This window comes from Vulpes vulpes, chromosome 10 (genome assembly GCF_048418805.1).
Source record: "Vulpes vulpes isolate BD-2025 chromosome 10, VulVul3, whole genome shotgun sequence".
NCBI classification, from domain to species: domain Eukaryota; kingdom Metazoa; phylum Chordata; class Mammalia; order Carnivora; family Canidae; genus Vulpes; species Vulpes vulpes.
Window position 1 is genome coordinate 59,635,000 of NC_132789.1, and position 24,708 is coordinate 59,659,707.

At 37.2% G+C, this 24,708-nt stretch overlaps 1 protein-coding gene across 6 annotated transcripts in view; it reads left to right on the forward strand.

Moving 5' to 3' along the window:
* SYT1 (synaptotagmin 1) overlaps positions 1-24,708 on the forward strand; it is a 531,062-nt gene that overhangs the window by 376,742 nt on the left and 129,612 nt on the right. For 3 of the 6 annotated variants that reach the window (XM_025992159.2, XM_072724443.1, XM_072724444.1), the window contains 3 exons: positions 5,633-5,746; positions 10,644-10,811; positions 14,063-14,230. In XM_025992159.2, the coding sequence (XP_025847944.1) occupies positions 5,633-5,746; positions 10,644-10,811; positions 14,063-14,230 (450 nt within the window). Of the gene's footprint in view, positions 1-5,623; positions 5,747-10,643; positions 10,812-14,062; positions 14,231-24,708 lie in introns of all 6 variants that reach the window. The other 3 variants (XM_025992158.2, XM_072724441.1, XM_072724442.1) reach the window with 1 other exon arrangement.

Genomic DNA, 24,708 nt, shown 5'->3' on the forward strand with positions numbered 1-24,708 from the left:
AGGAAAGGGCATCCACCACCGGCAGGGCCATCTTGACAGGCCCAGCAGATTGGAATGATGCCTGAGTATTTTGGTGACATCTGCTCAGCCAGTCTTAATTGCATTTAGAGTTAGAAAGAATCCAGAGTGGCTGACTGCTCTCCCTCGTGGGCAGGCTGCCTTTGTCACATCACCACTGCTCCACAGTCACTGTTAAATAACTCAGACTTACGGCCGTCTACCATACTTGACGAAAACCACCACTCCTACCCATTCATCCGCCTCGAAAATTAGCGCTCAGCAACAGGGAGCTAAACAGTGAGTAAAAAGGGAGAGAACTGCCAGCTAGTCCTAAAGAACGGCGCATAATTTTAAGGCAAGATTCTTGTTTCATGAGTTAGGGGCAATGAAATCATGATACAGGCTATGGAATCCATCGGGCTGGGTTATCTTCCTGAGGCCCAGGAAGCTCTTTGGATATTCTTTACGTTATTGTCTATTTTTATTGAACTAAGTGGATGAGTTGGTTCAAAATAAAGTTTACTCTTAACAATTATATTTAGATTCCTCTTGTTTTTTGGAATCATTTTCATAGTGGGTATCTTTAAAGAACATTTAATTCATATTAATAATGTAAATGTAGAGCTTTTTCACAGAAAACAACATCTTCCATGATCTTTGTTTCCTTTCTAATAATTCAAAAGTTCTACTTATTCCCAAATAGCAACATATATCGATAGTTTTTTGAGTTCTTCTTATAGTATTAATTACTATTAACTGAACTCTCGAATAGGTGAATCTCCTTAAGAACAGTTTAGTCGAGGAGGGCATTTTTAGTACATTTGCATAGTTTCCTAGTTAACCATCCACTCAGGGCACCAGCCCCACTCCCCAGCTTGAGCTTTAAACACTTCTTCTCAAAGACACTGTAATATCTATTGACAACAATTTCACAAAGGCTCTTCTGCACTCGCTGAACTGGTTTCAGAGCTATAGAATGTATGCAGCGCCTGCACTCACCCTCAGCCAGCTTTGTCCTGAGCTCAGAACAAGGTTTACGTTTTTCTGAGTTTTAATCACAAGCACAGAAGTCCATGTACCCACATCTGACCACAGTGGTCTAACAAGGATTTTTCTCTTGAGTTAATTTGTTACATAATAACTGCAATTTGAAAACGTGCCTTGCTCTACTTCGACATTTTCAGTACAAGCAGAACTTGACAGAGATTTCTTTAAACAATTTATTGGGAGCTTAAGTGTAGAAAGAATGTGCTAGACGGGCAGAGACTGAATAATCTGTGTGAATTTCCAGCTGTGTGTATGAAACAATTTGAAAATACAGCCCTACCATTTTCATAACTATAATACAACACAAATGTGATGTTCTCATATCCAAGAATTAACAATCAAAAGTATTAAATAATGATAAATTATAATTACAGGATTTTTTTTTAGCATTAGAAATTTGTTTTCTTCTTTGTGGAATTTGTTCTGTATGACATAAGATAGTAACTTGGAGTATAGTTGGGGTGTTTGTTACCCCTGTAATGACCTGGATAAATGACCAAGATCTCTAAATACACAGAATTGGTGGTGGTTAATTTTTTCACTGGTCATCAGTTCCTTTGGATGCGAGAGGAAGAGAAAATGAGTCAAATACTCAAATCCTAGTAGGAAGTCAATGATAGTTGATAGTGATCTACTATTACAACAAGGTGTTTAGGATTTCAACCACTCAAAAAGATAACATTTCAAGCAGATTGCTTGTCTATGTAGGGTTTTATAGATCTTATTTTAATTTATGAACAATTAATTGTACAAAATGAAATGTAATTTGGACAAGGAAGAATAGGCTTTATCAGTAAACAGTCATACTATAGCAGCTTATACTACTTCTTAAGGCAGGCAATAGTAGCTAATAATGGATTCTATTGTTTTATGAAGAGGAAGGATAAAGAAGCAAATAGAATGTATGGTTTTAAGACATATGTCACAGGGTGACCATTCAATCACCCAACTTCAAAACAGCATAAACAGAAAGTAAAATGCTTAAATAATTACACTTACCGAATATTTTAAACAGAGTATTGGTGTGAACATGGGGAAAACAAATACAGTCTATGCCTCTCATTTAAAAACACAACAGATATGAGAGGCATTTAGGACATGATTTCTTAAGACACACAGTCTCTAGGGCAACCAGTAAGTTTTTACCATTTCAATCTACGTAAAAATACACCGAAATTCAAATTCCAATGTTCATGGCCACCTGTCGCTATGTTGAAATTTTATAACCAACAAAGAATTTTAAAATTCCAAGACAACAATATATATTTATACAGCATAAGATTTATATTTGATGGTTTTTATTTTGTTTTTGTTTTTTAATTCCCGAAAGCTTGAGAACACTGAAAAATGCAGAGAGACATTATCAATTTGCAAAGTCATAGGTCTGGAAGGGTCATTTCTCCATGGTTTTCACTAATGTGTGTGGATATTTTAATTTTTATTTCTTCCTTCTATGTCCTCCTTATCTGTGTTATGTCTCATGACTGTTCTGGACTGTCCCTTGCGGTAGGTTTCCTCTGCTCTTTAGAAACCCTCGTCAACGCTCGGATATACATTTAGTGGCCTGGCAGCTGGGCTCCACAGCTCAGGGTGTACCATTCTGACACACATCAAGAGGCTGAACTAAATTGATTTTTTTTAAGCTAAAGGGTTCTCATTTTAAACATTACTAACTGATTAAATAGAACAGTATTAGAAAGCTCAAGTTTTTAACTGATGGGCACAGAAAGAAAATTCAGTCCCTCAATGCTACCTTTTATATAAGTGTGCCTTATCAAATTTAAATTTGGACAATTTAACTTAAAATCATTTCTGATGGTTGTAAATTAAGCACCTTTTGAATGCTGAAGCAAGACAGAAGCATGTACACTTTGAAATTTAAGACAAGATCTGATGCTCCCAGCACATGGCTTTCACTACCGCAATTTAGCAAACCATCAAAACTGCTGGGTTTACAAGCTTTTTTCTCTGCATTTTGTTAAGGGGGAGGGAGGCGGAGGGAGTATTGCTCTTGAGATATTATAATAGCTACTGATTTAATAGGCCTGAATTTAATGTGATGGTCGAGAAGACGTCCTGCTTAAGCTCAGCCTTCAGGACAAGAATAGACTTAATCACTTCAGTGATGAACAGTGGCACTGAGAAATTATCAAAAATTTAGCCCTATTTCATACAGAGTAATTGCAGAGATGGTCCTGTACCTTTTATTAGGGCAAAAACCACTTAGGAAGAAGGAGATTTAATATCTCAGCTATTTCAAATTGCACTGGGCTGAAACATGATATGTAAATTGTCAGTTCTGAAAGAGACTTTTGAAAAAGTATTTTAATCCATGATTTTTTTTTATAATTATGATAGAGTAACGTGTAGATTTTTCAGACAGAAATATGTACTAAATAGCTTGCTATTATTTTTAAAAACTTTAAAATCTTACAGGGAGGCAATTTACCTAAGCTGCAATTTTCTAAGCACATCTACAGGAGTGTTAAAGACTGACACACAGCTAAGGTTTTGAAAGGGCTAGGTGATTTCACTGCCTCAGCTCCTCTAATTAAAGTCAGTAGTCTTTTCTGGTCACTTTACTAGCATGTTCCCTTTAATGATCTATCCCCCCTCACCCCCACCCCCCAAGTTAAAAGATGTACGTTTTCAGTAATTAAATTGTTTCCTGCCTTTGGCTGTCAGGAAACCAACATTTTACTATTGAGAAAAACATTTAAGTATAAACTTTCCTACATAGATGTAATTAATAATGATAATTTTTAATTTTCCAAACTCATTATAGGCTCCTGAAAATTTTCAAGAAGCACAGAAATGGAGGCATCTCCAACTACATCTCTGCTGTTTTATAAGATCTTCCCACCCAAATGAGTTCTATTGATGCAGTGCCATCAAGTCTCAGGGGTATTTTTAGGATCAAACTGGAGTTGGCTGAGTAGAGCCAAATTGGAAAATCCTGTCAATTTCAGTGCCATTTTGAAGCACCACAGAGAAATCTCTGTGTAAATGTATGAACAGTAAAGCTTTCACTCAGCAGAGAAGAGAGAGCACGAAATCTGGAAGGTCAGGAGAGGCTAGGTGATGGAGCTGCAGTCTGACGACTCATGCCTTTCTGAAATCCGGATATACTCCTGGCTTTTGAGTTCGACAAGAATTCTCAGATTTGACTTGCTGACAGGGGTTAAAATTCCTTTACTTTATCATAGATACAAAGCATCCTGCCACATTGTCTTATTTTGACTTACACACCTATACATGAAAGGCAATAAAAATGCCATAACCAAAAACTATGGAAGAAGATTTGCATTATATATAAAAGCTGAGACCACTAAAATACAAAGAGTCTCTAGAAATCAATAAGAACCAAACAAAACAATAAAAAATTCAGCAAAGAATGTATACAAGCAGTTCCCAGAAGAACAAATACAATTGGTTACTATGAAGATTTTCAAATTTTTCCACTCACTAGTGGTCAGGGAAATGTAATTTTATCATTTTTAATTTTGAATAACTATGTATAGCTTTTTAAATTATTTTTTCCAATTCTCTAAAGCAGTAAGAATGCATATCCTTAGAAACAAAGCTCCTAATATTTACCATCTTTATAACCTTTGATTTTTTTCAGCAGAGTTGTTGAATTCAATGTGAAATACATTATCTATTTTTATGTTCAAAAGAGAGGAGCATTAGAATATATTTTGTGAAATAATGAGCTTTCTAGTATGTCAATTTACATTACACTAAGGTTTAGATGATGAAGAATACCCAGTTGGTCCAAACTGAGTTGAGAGTTCAGAACCATGATTTTTGTTCATTAACGCAAAATAAATGTTTATACTGATTTCAGCTTGACAAAATTGCAAACATAACTGCTCTTGTTTTTTGGTATCAAATAGACCCATAAATCAATTTAATTCAGCCTAGCTTTCTGTGGAGCTGTTATAAAAATAAAATGGTAAACTTAAACTGGAAGCGGGGTAGATTTTTCTCTCAACATGCATTTGCTGGTGGCATGTTTCTTCCACTTTTTCCATAACCATTATAAATGTATATGTGAAACTTAGGAAATGGAAATTCTTGGAGAATCACTCAGCTACCTTTCTCATAGGAAACAAGGCAAGAAAAGGCCACACATTTCATATAAATACTCCGCTGCATGTAACAATGGTGTTTTACATGATGCTTAGCTTAGATCTCTTTCAACTACATGAATGTGAAACCTGGCCTGGTTAATAGCATGTTTATCATACCTCTGAAAGAAGCGGTTTTAACCAAAGCCAAACATTTTACCAAAGTGGACATTTTCTTTGCAACAACTTTACATTTTTCGCTTGCAATATTCTGAGGGGCTTCTTCCATTGCTTTCATGTTGCTTGCTGATTGGGAAGAAAATTCCGTGCACCAGTGGAATTTTAAAAATCTATAAGCAGCAAATGTGAATGTGTGTCAGACAAATGGATTTCCAGCATCTTAGTGCTTGCTTCTAACAGCTTGGAAGTGTAACCACAGGCCCAGGTTGATGTGGGTTTCACTGAATTCACTTGAATTCACGTATCATTCGTTTCCCTACTCCTAGGCTCTAAAGGACGATGATGCTGAAACTGGATTGACTGATGGCGAAGAAAAGGAAGAGCCCAAGGAAGAGGAGAAATTGGGCAAACTTCAATATTCACTGGATTATGATTTCCAGAATAACCAGGTCTGAGGGCTTGGGGGGGTGGGGTGGGGGATGAATTCTAATTCCATTATGTTTTCTGAAATTACCAAGTAGGAATTGAAGCAAGATACTTCTTAAAACATTTCGTGTGCCGCGAGGGGAAAATGCAATTATCAAAGCTATTGATGAAATAATTTCTAAGTACAGGCAGTCCCCTACTTGCTAATTTAACCTCTGGTAATTAGAATTCACAGTATTCAACCGATTACATCTACTTATGGCACTTAGAGCAGGCAAGCAGAATACAAATGAACTTGGCAAGTAGTCCAGTCTGTTTCTGACGGCTCCCAGCCAGTCAGGCTCCCATTGGCCCATCAGCCTGAGCTCCAACAATCGCCCTTGGAATTCATGGCATTAGATCCAAACAGGGTGAGGAACTGTTGAGATAAACCACCATTCAACCAAAGCTTTATATTATTTTTTATTGGAGTTCAATTTGCCAACATATAGCATAACACCCAGTGCTCATCCCGCTAAGTGCCCCCCCAGTGCCCGTCACCCAGTCACCCCCACCCCCCGCCCACCTCCCCTTCCACCACCCCTAGTTCGTTTCCCAGAGTTAGGAGTCTCTCATGTTCTGTCACTCTCACTGATATTTTCACTCATTTTCTCTCCTTCCCCTTTATTCCCTTTCACTATTTTTTATATTCCCCAAATGAATGAGACCATATAATGTTTGTCCTTCTCCGACTGACTTATTTCACTCAGCATAATACACTCCAGGTCCATCCACGTCGAAGCAAATGGTGGGTATTTGTCGTTTCTAATGGATGAGGAATATTCCATTGTATCCATAGACCACATCTTCTTTATCCATCATCTTTTGATGGACACTGAGGCTCCATCCACAGTTTGGCTATTGTGGACATTGCTGCGAGAAACATCAGGGTGCAGGTGTCCCAGTGTTTCCTTACATCTGTATCCTTGGGGTAAATCCCCAGCAGTGCAATTGCTGGGTCGTAGGGCAGGTCTATTTTTAACTCTTTGAGGAACCTCCACACAGTTTTCCATAGTGGCTGTACCAGTTCATATTTCCACCAACAGTGCAAGAGGGTTCCCCTTTCTCCACATCCTCTCCAACATTTGTGGTTTCCTGCCTTGTTAATTTTCACCATTCTCACAGGTGTGAGGTAGGATCTCATTGTGGTTTTGATTTGTATTTCCCTGATGGCCAGTGATGCAGAGCATTTCCTCATGTGCTTGCTGGCCATGTCTATGTCTTCCTCTGTGAGATTTCTGTTCATGTCTTTTGCCCATTTCATGATTGGATTGTTTATCTCTTTGCTGTTGAGTTTAATAAGTTCTTTATAGATCTTGGATACTGGTCCTTTATCTGATACTCAACCAAAGCTTTAAAATGAAACCTGTTTGATAAGGGGTCAAAGATGAAAAATTGCCTGCCTTCCATGAATTTCAAAGGCAAGATGCCTTATGTAAATCACGAGACTGGGCAAAATTCCTAGTACCGTTGAGCTCACCATTCCAGGAATGCAGGCAACTTGAGGTCTAGTGCCTGTGACTGCTGCCCAAAAAGGGATAAGGAACTGACGACAGTAACCAGGCATTCCTGCTTCAATTTCTCAAAAAGCAGTGAAGCGCCACCGAGATGAATGATAATATCAGCTACCTGTTACTAACCGCATGATGGAGGTAGCTCAAAGGACAATGTTAAGAATCTCTGTGTTTAAAAAAAAAGAAAAGAAAAAAGTCTTCTAAGACCCATGAAACTGACCATGTCCCTTTATCTTCTGATCTGTTAAATGGAATAGCTAAATAAGAGTTAGTGGAGAGGCGCCTGGGTGGCTCATTCAGTTGAGTGTCTGACTTGATTTCGGTCAGGTCATGATCTCAGGGTCCTGGGATCGGCCAGCAGTGGGGGGGGGGGGGGGGGGAGGGGGCGCAGTGCTTGGAGGAGAAGGTCTGCTTGATGATTCTCTCTCCCTTGCCTCCCTGCCCCCCCCCAGAGATGCTCGTGCTCTCTCTCAAATAGATAAAATCTTTAAAAAAAATAAAATTAATGGAATCAGCTGAATTAGAGATTGGGCTCTTAAAATCTTTAGGACAGTGTCCTTGTCAGACAAGGTAGTTTTAACTCTGATTTGTTTTGCTTCACTCATTTTTTTTTGAATGAGGAAGAAGTGATAGAAATCAATACATTTACTACTAATGCCACTTGCCTTAATTATTTCCAGTTTGATGGGGAATGAACACTACATAAAACAAACTCCAGGGCTCAGCTTTGACAACCAAAGTCCGAAGTCAGTCACACTCTGAGAATTCTCTGCAGTTGCAAGAATTCTGGGTGCTATTTAGAAATCAACAATTTAAATAATGTCTTCACTCTCTGAATTTCCAAAGGGTTCCTCCTCATGGAGAATGTACTGATTCGCTCTACCACACTAAAAAAAAAAAAAAAATGTATAGCCCTGGTGAGTTATTTCATAATATATTCCAGAAAGCTGCATTTTTGTTACAGATACAAGCTTAGAAGTATGGATTTACACACATGTATAGATATACCATTTATAGTGAGTTAAATAGGGCATTTGAGATCATTTCTACCCCGGCTACCAAAACTTGGCAATCAGGAGTTGGTTGAGAGCAAAATTTCCTAATATTTACATATTCTGAGAAAGATAAAGGTCAACGTATATTATCTTAACATGTAACATTTCTTCCAGAAATGTAACATGACTTTAAATATTATCCAGTATTTTTTTCACTAATTTATTCTATTCATATTATCCAGTAGAAGTCTAGGGTTAGTCACCCTGGTTAGTCATAATTTTGAAACTTTAAAGTTAGCTTGAGTGCTTTAAGTATCATTTCATAAAGCATTTTTAAGAAAATAGCACTGATTTTTTTTCTCAAATATAATGAGTGCTTTCACTGTTCCCCCTCTGGCAAACATCATATTTTTTAAAAGGTATTTCATTCTGACGATCTAGAAGATCCCACCTGACGAAATATCTTTTTAATTAGTATGCATCGATTTTTCTAAGTGTTCCCGGCTAATCTGATTTATAAAATGATCCCTATGAGTCATGAAAGATAAAGTCTGAGGAACTTTATATATTAAGCTGTAATCAAATACACACGTTGGCTTACCAAAACTGAAGTCAACCCTGAAGTACTCTAAGTGAGAAGCTCTCCTGGCAGAAGGAAATGTGATACCGATACTGCAAGCACGAGAGTGGAGGGTGTAAAGTAACTCCACCCCTTATCACCAAAACATCCAAAAATCTTTGAAATGTAAGTCATCTAGGTTTAAAGAGTTTAGGTTATATCACTAGTGCATTCCCTGCCCCAAAGAACATTTATTTTAAGAAGCAAGAAGGAGAAAATAGAACCTTGCTTCTTCACATTGCCGTCTAAAGGCAAGTTGCAGCAAACACCAACTTAGCAAACCAAGAGACATATGTGCTTTTGTTAATCGTGTCTTTATAGTCTGACGTCTATTTTCGCTGTTTTTTTGACCATCTCTCTGTGTTTTGCTACAATCCAGCACTCTTACTGCTACTGTTGTATGATGATGTCACAGATATATTGAGCATTAAAATGGAAACATCCAGAGTACTGGTCCTGGTAAAAAATTAGGCCAACTAGCCAATGTGCTCTTACAAACATGGTGGGTCAGTTTTATAGAAAATGAATGTGTTCCCCCCCCCCTTTTTTTTTAAAGGAAGTGAATTGTGTTTCTACTCTCTTTGGCGAAAAAAATATCACAGATTCAAATTTTCAGGCCTGATGTGAAAAGCTATAATGTAACTGCATTGACTGACAAGTAGAGATCTTGAATGCCTTTGAATAAAGGTCTACTTTTGTTTCCCATGTGAACCTAAACTGGTCTGTGATACAAAATGTCTGATGACAGGGCATCTAGAACAGCCCACCCACATCTTTTCATTTTCTTTGTGAAAACATTAACAATGCCAGCCTACACTAACATTCATAGTAAGATAGGAATGTATCACTGAGAAAACAGATATGGAGAAATCTCTGCATTTGAAGAAAATCAGAAACTTAGTCATTTAGCATTAAAAATCGTACCTGGAATCTCACTTTCACTTATGTGAAGCTGAAATTACACTTCTTTGATTCCACGTCCTATATTTAATTTCAGAATAAGTAACTATTTTACTCTAAGTTAAAATAAAAAGTAGGCAACATACAAATAAAGATCAAATATGATAGAAACTTCCACATCTTTTTATCTCAAAAGGCTACCCAGTTTCAAAGAAATTTCTATTTTGCTGGTCTGAAGCTTTGAGTTCAGAACAAAAATTTCCTACTTTTAATCATAGACCTGTTATCATTTAACGATTTATTTCCACTTACAAATCATGCCCTGAAAAGAAAATAATGCACAAGGACTTTTAGCAACTGGAAAGTTATTTGATTGCAATCCTTTTGCAAATATGAATTCCATATTTAACTGTAATCAGCAACCTTTTAAAAGCCTCTTTTGTGCTTAAAACCAGGCTTCCTAGAGCCTGCGTCTGTCGTAATTGGGTTTCTGAAGTCTACATGGCTTGCTTCACTTGCCTTCTGTGTTAATACCGGTAAGAGAAAAGTTTATTGAAAGCAAAGAGGAGGGGGATCCCTGGGTGGCGCAGCGGTTTGGCGCCTACCTTTGGCCCGGGGCGCGATCCTGGAGACCCAGGATCGAATCCCACGTTGGGCTCCCGGTGCATGGAGCCTGCTTCTCCCTCTGCCTGTGTCTCTGCCTCTCTCTCTCTCTGTGACTATCATAAATAAATAAAAATAAATTAAAAAAGCAAAGAGGAGGAGAGAGAGATCACAATATCCAACACTGCGAACAAGTCCATCTTTTCCCAAAGGTCCACCAATGTTTGTTTGCTGTATTCTCTCATTTCAGCTGCTGGTAGGGATTATCCAGGCTGCCGAGCTGCCCGCCTTAGACATGGGGGGCACATCTGATCCCTATGTGAAAGTGTTTCTGCTGCCCGATAAAAAGAAGAAATTTGAGACAAAAGTCCACCGAAAGACCCTTAATCCTGTCTTCAATGAGCAATTCACTTTCAAGGTATTTTTTTTTTTTTGTACTTACTAATAACTTTTCCTCTGTGGTTCTTAAAGACAGATCTCATCCTGACATGTCCATAGACATGCACATAGCCACGCGATCAGAGGCTCACAAATGAGTCTATTCAGAATATTTAAAATTCTTATCTTCAGTCCCCTGAGGATCCTACACTGCATTTAGATTTGGTCAAAGTAGGATTCAGCTCAGCCATTTCGGAATGGAATATAGATTGGAATATGACAGGGATGTTATTCACATCTAAAAAGGGAGGTCGGCTTCAAGTGAGCAAATGGACTTGGACATTGCCCCCTCTCTGAAAGAAAGCCAAAGCACTAATGAAATTATCATTTTTCTAAGTCTCAAAGTTCCTGAGAATAAATCACAATCACAGAATAAAGCAAAGCTGTGCTCCACTGTTTAAATGGTACAAATTGGTTTTACTCTCACTGCAAAATTCTGGGTGTACAGGGGGCAATCCAAGCACACAAAACCATTCTTAACCTATCAATAAAAAGAAGAGGAACCTATTGTCTTCCTGCATTTCTAGTATTTTCCCTTGACTCTCATTTCTTCCCTAGTGTTCTTCATCTTGTTGAGACACCTCAGTTGACAAACAGTAACAAAGAGATTCTGGCCATATAATAATACTTGGACAGGAAAATGTGCTCTGCGAGCCTCAGGCAACTCTGCATACACAAGCTCTTGTCTCGAAGTCATGCGTAAAAACAGTTCTTTGGTAGCTATCTTTAATATGTGAAAAAAAATTTTAATGCATTACTTAAAATAATACATTTCTGAAAAATGAAAGGTCTGTGAATATGCCAGCAGGCAGATTCAAAATCACTCATCTATCAGTCAGGCTTCGCAACAGCATGTGCCTCATGTTGGCAAATACTGCGTATAAAATAAATGGATGAAACTGAGGGCATGAGTCATTTTCTCGAGCCTTGTTTCCAATTTCATAAAAGAGCAGTGTCTTTCTATTCACTCTGAAATTTGAGGTTTTAAGTCAAAATGATCCCCAATGTACTGTTAGTAATCTTACCTAAAAAACTACACTATTCTATGTCCAGAAAGCTCATTCTATGCCCACAGTAACAATAAAAACGTTCTGAAATTACTCAGCTTATGAAGAACTAATCACCATGGCCAAAACACCACAAAATGAAAATAAAACTAATAAAATATTGCAAATGGTAATCACAATCATACTATTTGACTATGTTTTAATCTTAATTTAAGGTCAGCAGTTTCTAGCCACAATTTAGCAAGCAGAGTCTTAAATTATTTGAAATACTAGGGAAGCTTTCTGTTTTGAGTTACCTGTATGTTAACTCGAAGGAAGAAAAAAAAATGTATTGCTACAACTTGATGAGCTTCTGCGGCTTCAAGTTTAATTACTGAAATTTTTTAAATGCCTCTAAAATTTTATCAGGTTCCATTTTATTTCAAGAACGTTGATCAAACCATAAATCAATCCAAAGTGTAATATATTTTGATACACTTAAGGACCACGCTGCTGTTTCCAGAGAATTGCTTAATTTCGCCAGTAAATGCTGTAGATTATGCATCTTGAAATGCCAATAGGCAAGATGATAGAAGAACAGAAGCGTAATAGTTTAAAGAGGATCAGCTTTAAAATGGAGTTAAAATCCACTTGACACGAACTTGACATGCTCCAACCTAAATGGTTCTTTGCCTCAAAACAAACTCCCACCTGAAGGAGCTACTAATCATTCGAATCACAAATACAGAAGTGCCTACTGTGTTAGCACCGTGCTAAATACCTCAGGTATTCATTCAGCCTCAAACAGCCTTGTGAAGTGGGCTCTATTATTATCACTATTTGGTACATGAATATTGTGAAGTTGATTCACTTGTCCCGGGCCTTTCAGCTGGAAAGTGGGAAAACCTAGGCCCAAGCCAGCCTAACACCAAGACAAGTCCAAGAATGTTTGGACTAACGTTCTTTCAGTAGAATCACCAAAAAATCCAGGGTGATTTCAGAAATAATATGAAATTTTAAAAGTTTATCCTCATTTCCTCATTCTAAAATTCATCTCTTCCTTTGAAATCAGTGGTTTGGAGGGGTTTATTTTTTTTCTTCTAAAATGGAAAAAGTATTGTTCCTACATTTTAATCAAAGTATTTTAATCAGACTCCAAATAGATGACAAATAAGTGACAAAAAAACAAACTCTTAAACTAAAATTTCTTATACATATATGGTCAAATATGCTTCCCTAACCTTCCCTTAATATACAGAGTTCATGGAGAAATGTGTGATGGAGCAAAGACAACCATTTACACTGATAAATAAAAATTGACTGAAACTTCAATACAAGTCTAAACAATTTCTTAATTAGGCATTTCTACCCAGTTACTGAAGTGTAGCTTACTTAGAATGCACTACTTTCTCTGCATATTAAAAATGTCACTAATAAAAATCCCAACCCATAGCATCTATCCCAGATCTTTCTGAACAGCTGGAGAATTCATTAGTTCTTGGCCTTTTGCCATGACTCATCCTAAAGTGTCATACCTAAGAATGAACTTCAAGATCTATATTACAATGCATCTCTGATACTCAAAACATCAATTTTCTAGTCAGCTCTTGTCAATCAGTAAATTATTTTAGGCAATAGGTGAGGCAACATGTGAATTTCATTTAAATCCTTTCTGACTTCTAGCACGTCTTTTCCTAAATTACTGCTCCATTCAACTGTGGCATCCAAATGGCTCGAAAGAGTTAACAGAACTTTTGAAGCAAGTTTTGTACCCCAAATAAGCTATACCCTGACAATGTAACTAATCATAACAATGATTAGAAAAATCTTCTACAAGTAAAACTCACACGGTCAAATGCAATTAAGCTTGGTTTATTCTTCTATTAAACAAATTCCCACCTGAAAGAGCTACTAATCATTCAAATGATAAATATTTAAGTGCCTACTGTGTGCCAACACCACTAAACCTTAAAGTGTTCATAGCATGACTAATAGCAAGACTTATTATCCTTAATGCTAACAGCTTCAAGAACTTTAGGATAAAGTAATAAAAATGACTATGGCTAAGTCTCTATTTTTCTCCTAACTTAAGCCTTGAGCTTCAAGTGATTCACTTAAAAAAAAAAAAGCATGATTATCCCGTTTTGTTTATCCAGCTTGAGTATTAAAATTAAATACTGTAAACAAGTAACCTGTTTTAAGCTTTTTTGTGACCAGACTTTTATCTTCACCTCTTTTTATTTAGGTGCCGTACTCAGAACTGGGAGGCAAAACCCTGGTGATGGCTGTGTATGATTTTGATCGTTTCTCCAAGCATGACATCATTGGGGAATTTAAAGTCCCCATGAACACAGTAGATTTTGGTCACGTAACTGAGGAGTGGCGCGATCTGCAAAGTGCGGAGAAGGAAGAGGTAAGGAAAACATTAGCATTTTTAATATGACAAGCTGTACTTGCCAGTTGCTCCTCACATTATAACCTACTGAGAGATGCTCTCTACGAAGGATGATATGGGCCTCCAGCTGCTGACAGCTGGCAAAATAGGGTTAAGGGATTGCATAACCTCATTAAAAAGTATACAGGTCTTCTGGGTCTTATTTGAAAGAAAAGAGAAAGATTTATGCACTGTGTCTATTGATAATTCCCTGGACACACACACACACACACACGCCCACTATCTGCTACTAAAAAGCTTACAAAATGCCAGACACGCACACATCTACTTTTTTAAAAGGACAGTGAAAAATCATCTTATTCTTTGTATTTTTCCACAATCATTTTGTGTTTTCTACATAGGTTATGTAGCTATTAAACAGAAATAAAAGAGCACTTTTCCCTTGATTATTTCTGCATACCACAGACTGTTCATTGTTTCTCCTACAGATATCAGAGCATGATGGGTGGAATATCAAATATAATTCACAAAGGCTGATATTAAAATCCATTTTTTAAATGACTCACATTCTTATAGTACTCTTCACATTGTTTTTTTCCCCAGTTTTAATAGTTCAGCCCAGAATTTTTCTGTGATTTAAAATGGGAAGTTAAATATCCTTAGTGCATTTAAACTACATAATAATCAATTCTATTTGATTATGCTATGCCTGCCTCGTGCTTTTCTGTGCAAATGTCTCAACAGGCCAATATCAGAAAGGCAAACAAGTCTAGCTTCTCTGATTTCCTAAGGCGACTCCTTTTCTAGCCATTTTTTGGGTCCTGACAATCCCTTGGGGAGATTATACACCCATGGGATTGTCAACAGCCTCCATCCTTCAGGATCCCTAAGACTGTGTAAGGTGTGATCACTTTGAGTCCACTAGGGAGATCAAAGAGTGGCTCAAGCCTTCTGAGAAACTCAACCAAGCCTATCACCTGGAGTCCTCTCAACCTAATATTTTCTGGGACCAGTGTAACTAAGTGAGGCTTTAGAGCAGGTTTGTTGATTGCTATACCGAAATCAAATCTTATTAGTGCTCTAAGATTATTATGTGGTTGTAAAAAAGGAATAAAAAGTATTTGAGTTAAGCTCTGCTTTCCTTTTGGAAAGAAAGATATATAACTTAACCAAATATATTAGTTTAAATTAGATTCTTGGATATTGAAATGAATTTAGTCCCACTGTGGATATTCAAAAACCACCCAAGGATAATATTGAGTTTTTAAATTTTGTTATTTTTATAAGTAGTTCTTCTCTTTGAGTGAACTAATATCAATATCAAATCCAACATCTCTTTGAAAAGAATCACTTGATTATAATGTTTCTAATCATTTCACAAAGTAATGAGTTGTTTCATTGAATTTTTATATTTCATTGAAATGTTTTACTCTGTAAATGCCTTGCAGTTGGGGTGCAAAGTGGGACTGTAACAAATATTAACCAAAGGGTTTTCATTAGCTGATTGGCTAATGGTTAGCTTGTTGGTTAAGTGTTGAAATATGACTCACTCAGGGCACCTGGGTGGCTCAGTTAGGTTAAGCATCTGCCTTCAGCTCAGGTCATCATCTCAGGATCCTGGGATTGAACATGTCCTTGGACTCCCATTCAGCAGGGAGCCTGCCTCTCCCTCTTCCTCCACCCCTCTCCTGCTCATTCTCTCTCTCTCTCTCTCTCTCTCTCTCTCTCTCAAATAAATAAAATCTAAAAAAAAAAAAAAAAAGACCCACTCATGTTTCAAAATGGCTCCTGGTCCACAGTTTCTGGCTCATACCCCTCACTTTCACCTGATAACTATCAAGTGATGGTGGTATTCCAAGATCACACTGGACTGGGTTTCTGAAAAGCTGACCAGTATTTTTGCCTGAGTTAAGAAAATGAAAGCCATTGAGCTGTTTTCCTCTTTCAAAAATTCTCTGAATATGGGCAGAGTTTGAGACTCGGCAGTAAGCTGACAGGCTTACCTCTAAAATCTAAAAGAGTAGATAGACTGCCTCCAAAGAGTCACATTTTTCTTCTCACCCTCTTACTTGCCCTCTTCTTTCTCTCTTCTATGTTTCTTCTTCATGTCTTCTCTCCCTAAGACTTTTTGTAGCCCAACTCATTCAAAAATATTATGTGGATATTTACTATACATTGCTACATTTCTGGAACTGTGTAGGTACTAAAGAAAGTGAAACAACATCACTTTTTAAAGAAAGTGAGAGCTCCTGCTCTCATGGTGTAGTGTGGTCTCCTGGTCCTTCCCCATGTTAGTGTTTGCCTTGTTTATTGTCAGTGACCCTGGTTTCTGGAAAAGTCATCTTGGAGATCAACCACTCCTGGGTTTCAATTCTGATGAGTCCATTTACTAGCTCAGAGAAGTTGGACATATCACTTAAGCTCTCTAAAATTCAGTTTTTTTATCAAGAAAGTGGTTTAACATTATCTACCCCTTGTTTTCAGATTAAGTAGGACAGAGTATAAAGTGCCTGGTATAGAGCCCAATATGTGGGAAGTGTTCTGCAAGCAAGAGATCTCCCATTCTTTCTTCTTGGCCACTCTTTTGTGTTCTCTTTCACTCTGTGTTTTTACCTTCCTATTCATTCTGGCCTTTCCCCTCTATCCAAATCTACTTCTCTCCTTTTTCTCATCACCATTGTATTTACTGAATGTCTCTGCAAGTTTTTAATGGGAAATAATTCTACAAGTACATTCTTAAGCTCCTGAGACTTCCCTCATTGATATCTACTTAGGAATAGTAATTTTTGGTTTGAAGTTGAGTGACTATTTTCTTTTATCATGTTATAGGAAGTCTCATAAAACAGATATCTAGCTTACAAAGTATCTCTGGATGACTAGAACCAGGTATAAACTTCTCATAATAAATGAAGTGAGATTCCAATCACATTTTTTTTACCTGAAGAATTATTCTTGCTGATATATGCTCTATTTTTTTTCATGCTACTATCCATTAACTGCAGAAAATTATAGTTGTGTGAATGAATTGCAGTCTTAAATTGACTTTGGTTCTCACAATTTTAAAGATATTGTTTTTCCGTTCTACATGAACAATTCTTCTCATGATTTTCATTTTTCTTTCATCTCATAGTGTTAAGTATTATTTTTAATATCATAATGAATGGAAGATATCTACAAAAGAGGGGAAAAAAGAATTCAAGAAACAGCTTTGGAATCTAGAAACTGAACCATTCATCACAGTAGTCTGGTTCAGGGTGACAACTGGATTTAAATGGGTTAAATCCAATGCACTGAGATCCAACCCTGTGATTTTTGGCTTTGTTGCCAGAAAGCTAAAAAATATAAAAGACATAAGATGATGAAGCAACTATGCAAGTTAAAAATTTGTTATTTTAGCGATCAACTAAATGTGCAAGCGATTTGGGAAGGAGCCTTACCTGAAAGCTACCAAACACATGTTGAAAACGTAAGGTGTGTCAAAGAGATTAGCTACGCCAGGAAGAGCCCTAGCAAGCACATGGCTCCCAATGGTAGATTCTAGCCCTTAGGGAAAGCATTTCTGGTTAGGTTTCCATTCTGACTTGATAAGTTTCTCTGACAGAATCAAAGCCACCTTATTGGTTTAAGTTCACCCACATTCTCTCTCCTTCCACCTCCCAACAGATGAAGATGGAATTTGACTTTACGGACCACTAGATCTTTTTCTTCCTTTTGTTTCTTTAAAACAGAAATGTATATCCTCGGAGTGGAGAGACAGTAACATAAAACTTATTTTCCCTTTTTTTTTAGAATAGAGTCTCAAAAAACATCCTTTTACAAAAGGTTTTTAGACACTTATTTGCAAAATGTTTCTAGCATGTATAACTTCAGGCTATGTTCTTGAGATATTCTTCTTAATCATTCAAAAAATATTGATGCCACCCACAAGTCAAACCTGAACCCAACCTTCATGCTTTTAGAATAGTCCATTAACGTGAGACAGCTGCTTAATTTTTTCAGATGGTACAATCAATGGCTATCATTCCATTTTTCTTTTTAAATTTTATTTATCATTTAGAAATTGTCTCAGTTCTGTACCCCAGCATCATCTGTAGTCCAGCATCTTTAGAGCACTTAGATTCTTTTTATCATTTTGTCCCTAATTTTACTTTTAACCCCCATGGCTTCCACTATTATTTATCTCTAAAGACAGCATAAGAAATAGATACTACCAGAAAACAACTGAGGGTTTTTTGATTTTCGAGTAAGTCTAGCTTATGACTTTACCAGTACTATTCTTTTTCCTCCATTAGAGAATAAGTCTATCACCTCTGCTTTGTGTAGAATTCATTAAAGAGTGATTTTTAAATGAGATTCTGTAATCCAGTGCAAATGGAAAAAAAATTGATTGCTGAATTAAAGCTAGTTGGGACATAATTTAATTAGTACCCAAGCAGAAGGGAAGAGAAACTACTTTAGTGCCTTAATAGAAAATCAATTTTGCAACAAAATTTCACATTTTTAAGCCTAATTAGAAAAACATTTACTTCACAGGAAAGTATTTGGACAATACATATTCAGTCAAATGGCAAAAGCTGTTCAGCATCCAATGGTAAATTACTTGATATTTCTTTGGAATGGGTTAAACTCATCATTCCTTATGACATATTTTATGTCCAAAGATCATAAAAGAACTGATGTTATTTCTAAGTATACTTAGCAGTCAGATGGTAACTCTTGCCCTCTGAGAGTCTCTGCACAATAAATCAATGCCCTGAATGAAAATCCTCACAAAAGGTTAACTGGTGGAATTTTAAACATGGATGCCAATAAGAACCTTCCTCGTCATTCACAAACTATCTCATTAGAGAAATCCAGCAAAGACACTTATATTGATCCATAACATTCCAGAAACTTATATTTATTTGTCTTTGCTTCCTTGTGCATCTTTCCCCCTTCCCTTTTCACCCCTGCCCAGACTCTAAGCTTCATCCCAACAGTGGCCATATCTGTTGTTCCCCACTATGAAACCAGTTTGATCACAGAAGCAAGCACATAGTAGGTGTGCAAAAATATTTTTTTAAAGATGTATTTATTTATTTATGATAGACAGAGAGAGAGAGAGAGGCAGGGACACAGGCAGAGGGAGAAGCAGGCTCCATGCCGGGAGCCCGATGCAGGACTCGACCCTGGGTCTCCATGATCGCACCCTGGGCCAAGGCAGGCACCAAACCACTGAGCCACCCAGGGATCCCCCCAAAATATTTTTGATCGAAGGAATAGAGGAAGGTGTTTATTATGCTGTGAGATGTTTCAAAATTCTCTTCTGAAAGTCCATATCAATAACAGTAATTCTGGGGATGCCTCACGGGCTCAATCCCTTATTAAGCATCTGCCTTGGGCTCCGGTCATGATCCCATGTCCTGGAATCAAGCCTCACATCAGGCTCCCTGCTCCATGGAAAGCCTGCTTCTCCCTCTCCCTCTGCTTGCTGCTCCCCTCTGTATGTGTGTTTGCTCTCTGTGTCAAACAAAATCTTTAAAAAATAATAATAGTAATTCTATTCTTGTATAAATGAAGTCCAGAGTTTCTGAAAGCTCAATAACAAAATATCCTAGCACTAAACGATGAAAATTGTTTGATGCCTTTTGAGTATTTTGATCTGTTTTTTAAAGATTTCATTTATTTACTTGAGAGAGAGAGTGAGCGTGCAAGTGAGTGGGGGTAGGACAGAGACAGAGAATCTCAAGCAGACTCCATGCTGACCATGGGGTCCATTGCAGGGCTCTATCTCATAACGCATGAGATCATCACCTGAGTCAAAACCAAGAATTGGATGCTTAACCAACTGAGCCACCCAGGCACCCCAGTCTGTTTCTTTTAAAAGAGAGGCAGTTAGATGCTTAGCCAAACCACTGTTGTTACTGCTTTTGTTGATGGTCATAAAAATGACAGTTGCTTTTGTTAAGGTTTATTCAGTATGTCGTTCTTTTTAACCTTCTTGTCATCCTGTTTCAATGATGCAGAGAGAGCTTGCAGTTTAGCTTAGTTTAACATTATCTAAAGTTAAGACTTAAATCTATGATGTTAGTCTCTGCTTGCAAAATGGAAATTTACTGAGAAGGAAGTGGAAAAGAATCAGCTCCAAGGAGAATTCAAAGAATATAAACAAATATCTAAGTTTATCATGGAGTATTTATTGTTAGTTAGATTTATAACAGAGTAGGTATGATACAGTGGTACTGAGTTGTCTTATATTAAGACCATGATATATTTTAGTGCATTTAGTATGGGACTTGAAATATAATAATTCCATTTCAACTATTACAAAACTAGAGTTGCCTTTGATTTTTTGGTATGCTTTTGGCCATAGCTATGGTTTACTTGATTTTGAGTCTTTGGTCAGAATCTCAAATCATAACTATATTGCTATGCATAGTAAGTATTATCTGCTCCACGATGTGGTTTCTGAGAACATCATAGGAAAAAGCAAGTAACTTGAAATATCCCTCTAGTGTGTAGTGTATAATTTGATTGCCTTTCTAGTTAAAAAGACTTTTCATGCACAAATGGACAAAACCAAATTCTCACTTCACTGAGTTTCTAAATGAAAATTTAATATCATTTTATTTTTCATTATGAATCCTCTAGAAAAGTAACCTAAATTTAGACTTTAAAGAATGAAATTGGAGAAATGAATGGGAGACTGAATATTTTCAAAATACCCTTTGATGACCTTGCATTGTCATAGTTTAACCTGCTGCATTACCCTCCCCTTCACAACTCTCACCACCCAGACACCCATGCTTTCATTTCCAAAATTCACATTCATTAAAACTTACTTTAACTTCTCTACCTAAGCTATAGACATAAGTAATAGTAAAAGCTACCTTTTATGAGTGTCCACTGAATGCCAACAAAAGTAATTCTCACAGCACTCTTCAAAACTGGCGTTATTATATCTGTTTTACAAAATAAAGGGATAAGACCTGAAGCCAAGCAAAGTCTAAGCAATTTCACCAAGTTCATACAACCAATGCCAGAGCTAAAATCCGAACACAGGTCTCAAGCCTGTACGCTTTCTGTTTAAACATACCATCTTCATTAGACAATCTTTTCCAGTCTTTTCAGCCCCAAAATATACCTGTAAATTTTTTTTTTTTTTTTGTAAATTCAAATGCAAAAACAGAAAACTAACTGATGCATACTAGTTTTTCTCAGCTTTGGCCTTTTTTTTCCCCCAGAGTCTTGACATTTGGTCAGTTTTTTTGACAACTTGCAACTGGTTAAAGCCTCCATATATATTTTCCCTCTCAAATTTATAATACATTGCAAATGTATGTAACATAGCAAAAAAAAAAAAAACAGCTCTAGCATTTTGTTACTTCTTAATATTTCACAAATACTCAGCATGAATTCCTGCCCAAGATACAAAGTCTTAAATACAAAGGTACTCATTAACACAAACATATTATTATTTACTCATGAGTGCTAATGAATTTAATGAAGGCAGAAGGATTTTGCTTTCCATTTTAAAAAAATTCTTCATTAAATAGAATGTAAACTCCCATATATTCATTTAAAATATATTGAGTATCTGTGAAATCAGTATATAAAAGTATATTGTAAAGTGTATGAAGTATATAAAACACAAAATTAAGCATCACATATGGGAAGTGGCAACAATAGTAAAAAAAACTTTATAATGCAAAATTACAAAAGCTTCAGGAAGAGTCAAGTAAGAAGTATAAATTCAAATGTACCATATGTTTTAAACAAGAAAAGGTATGGACAGGGAAGCTCCACTGAAGACTTGAAAAACGTGAACCAGTCTTTAAACAGGAGAATTTGAATAGGCAGAAAGAAATGGAGGATGCCCTCCAGAAGTGAAAAAAAAGATCAGCAAAAGCAAATTTAAAGAGCTGAAACTGCCAATGACAGGCCCGCTAAGAGTGAAGTGAAAGCCTGAACAGATAACCTTCAACCGAATAAATGAGACTCGAGTGGTTTAGTGACAGTTTGTCCCTTAAATATCAGCCTGATGAATCTAGACTCAGGTCCCTAAGTGAAGCTTGTTCTTCCCAAAGATTAAGAGTTGGAATAGGAGGGCAGCCTGGGTGGCTCAGCGGTTTAGCACAGCCTTCGGCCCAGGGCGTGATCCTGCAGACCCAGGATCGAGTCCTGCATCAGGCTCCCTGCATGGAGCCAGCTTCTCCCTCTGCCTCTGTCTCTGCCTCTCCCTCTCTCCTCTGTGTATTCTCATGAATAAATAAATAAAATCTTTAAAAAAAAAAAAAAGAGTTGGAATAGGAGACCCAGACCCACATCTGCGCCAGACACACTACTAACTGCTTTTCCCACACTATTTCATGTAATTCTTGGGGGCAGTCCTATGGGGCAACTCTTCTTACCCCTATTTCACTTAGTAGAAAATATAATTTGCCCAAGGCCACCCAGAAAATAAAACAACAGAGCACAGATTTAGACTCAGTTCGGCCTGAATCAGCGGCCCGTTTTCTCTCTACCATATTGCCACTCAGTTGACTAAAGCTCAGTGAGTACCAGGATGCTGTCTATCTCATTTACCTGATCTCCAGGACCTAGCACTGCATCTTGAACATCCAAAGTCCTTAATTGTTTCCAACTGAATTGAACAAATTAGAATCAAATGAGAATTTTCTTTATCAACATACATCCTGAGTTTTACCACCTTCAGGGAAGTCATGTTTGAAGGATGCCCAGGTCTCCGTATGGTACTTTTGAATTCTATTTCCTCTCTCCAGAAGTCTTTCTTAGTGTACAGTACATTCTTTTCTCCTCGATAGTGACTTGTTTTTGTCTCCACAAGGTAATTTTTTACCTTCACCTTTGCCATAAACTAATTAGGGTCAAGTAGGAGTTGATGATCAAATTGAGGAAAATAGTTTTAGTTACTGTGGTAAAATAAAAAGGATGAATGCTCTTGTAAGATTTATATTCTGACTCTGACCAAAATGTTTTGAACATCGGCATGATTTTGTGGCCTCTCAAGTGGGTCACCGTGGGAAAAATTATTAGGAGATACAAGTTCTGACACATACAATACTAAGGAATCCAACTGTTTTAATAGAAACTGATTTAGGGGTTAGTTTTCCTCTTAACTCAAAGAATATAAGGGTTTTCAGTTAAGTTTAGATTAAAGCAAAGTGGTTTAGAAGTATAGATTTTTGAATATGGATTGGTAGAGCAGCAAGTGAAGAGTGGGAGTCAAAATGGGAACAAACAGAAAACCGAAGAATGAGAAAAAGAACACAGATCAGAGCAGTCTTGCCTACATCAGGTTTATTACTGAAATAGTGAAGAGGTTTTTGAGTGGGAAACGTGACTGATGCAGGAGAATGTCTTAGTCTGTTGTGACCTCCATCTTCCACACAGTTGGATCCCTTGCAATGTAATCCTTTCTGGAGGAGTTTATCGTATGTTTTGGAACACTTTTTTATTATCTTGTTTGTGAATTCTTCACACTAAATGTTTTTACCTTCTCTCTTACTCCTACCACACTCTAAGCAGGCCAAATGTTTGTACTGTGAAATCTGTAATCCTTACAATCTGTTACTCTGCAAGTAGATGAAATGTCAGCAATGGAGTTGTACTATGTGTAGTACAGAATAAAGGAGAATGAGAACTCACTGAAAAACATGAGCTCGAATAATTAAAAGATAAAAGAGAAGGGGCACCCCCACCCACACTTGTTTTAAACAAGGCTAAACGTTTTTTTATGAATTTTACAAACAAGAGTCTTTAAATCATTTTTAATTTTATTAACTTATTCTCTTATTTACTCAACATATATATAGAAAGCCCCTTTTATGAGCCAGGGACCAGGCTAGTTTGCAAGAATGCAATGGTGAAGGAGACAGACCCATTCAGCTTAGTCAGTTATACTTTAATGGTGAAACAGCACTGTAGGGGAGATTTAAAGCTCTGGCCCTGGACTCAACCTACCCAGACCCAACCATGACTCCCCTTGCTACTGGTGTGTCCTTGGGCTTGTTACTTAACCCTTCTGTAAAATGGGTTATTACCTACCTGCATGAGCTATCGTACACTCCAAACGAGAAAATTCACATGAAGCATGTAGAATAATTCTTGGCACCTAACAAACTCAAATAAATGTCATTTTTATTATTGGGAACACAGACCGGTGCCCTTCTTTCCTTGTCAGTAGAAAAACCATTGCTCTGACCTGTATCTTTCGTCTTACGAAGAGAGTTGGACAGACTAAGGGTTCAGAGAGCTTTCACTGTCATGCATGTTTTAATAAAAAGGAGGTATCTGAGCTTAGACCCCATGTCTGAGAGACTGTGGGGCATGGAAAGAGAGCATAAATGATAACGCAGGGTAAGACTTACCATGCAGGAGTGGAAGGTGGCATAACACAACATGGCTCCAATGACTGTGCACTTCTCAATGCCCTGACACCACAAAAAAGAACTCAAAGCTCAGGCGCTCCTATAAGCCAAAAAAACTGACCATGA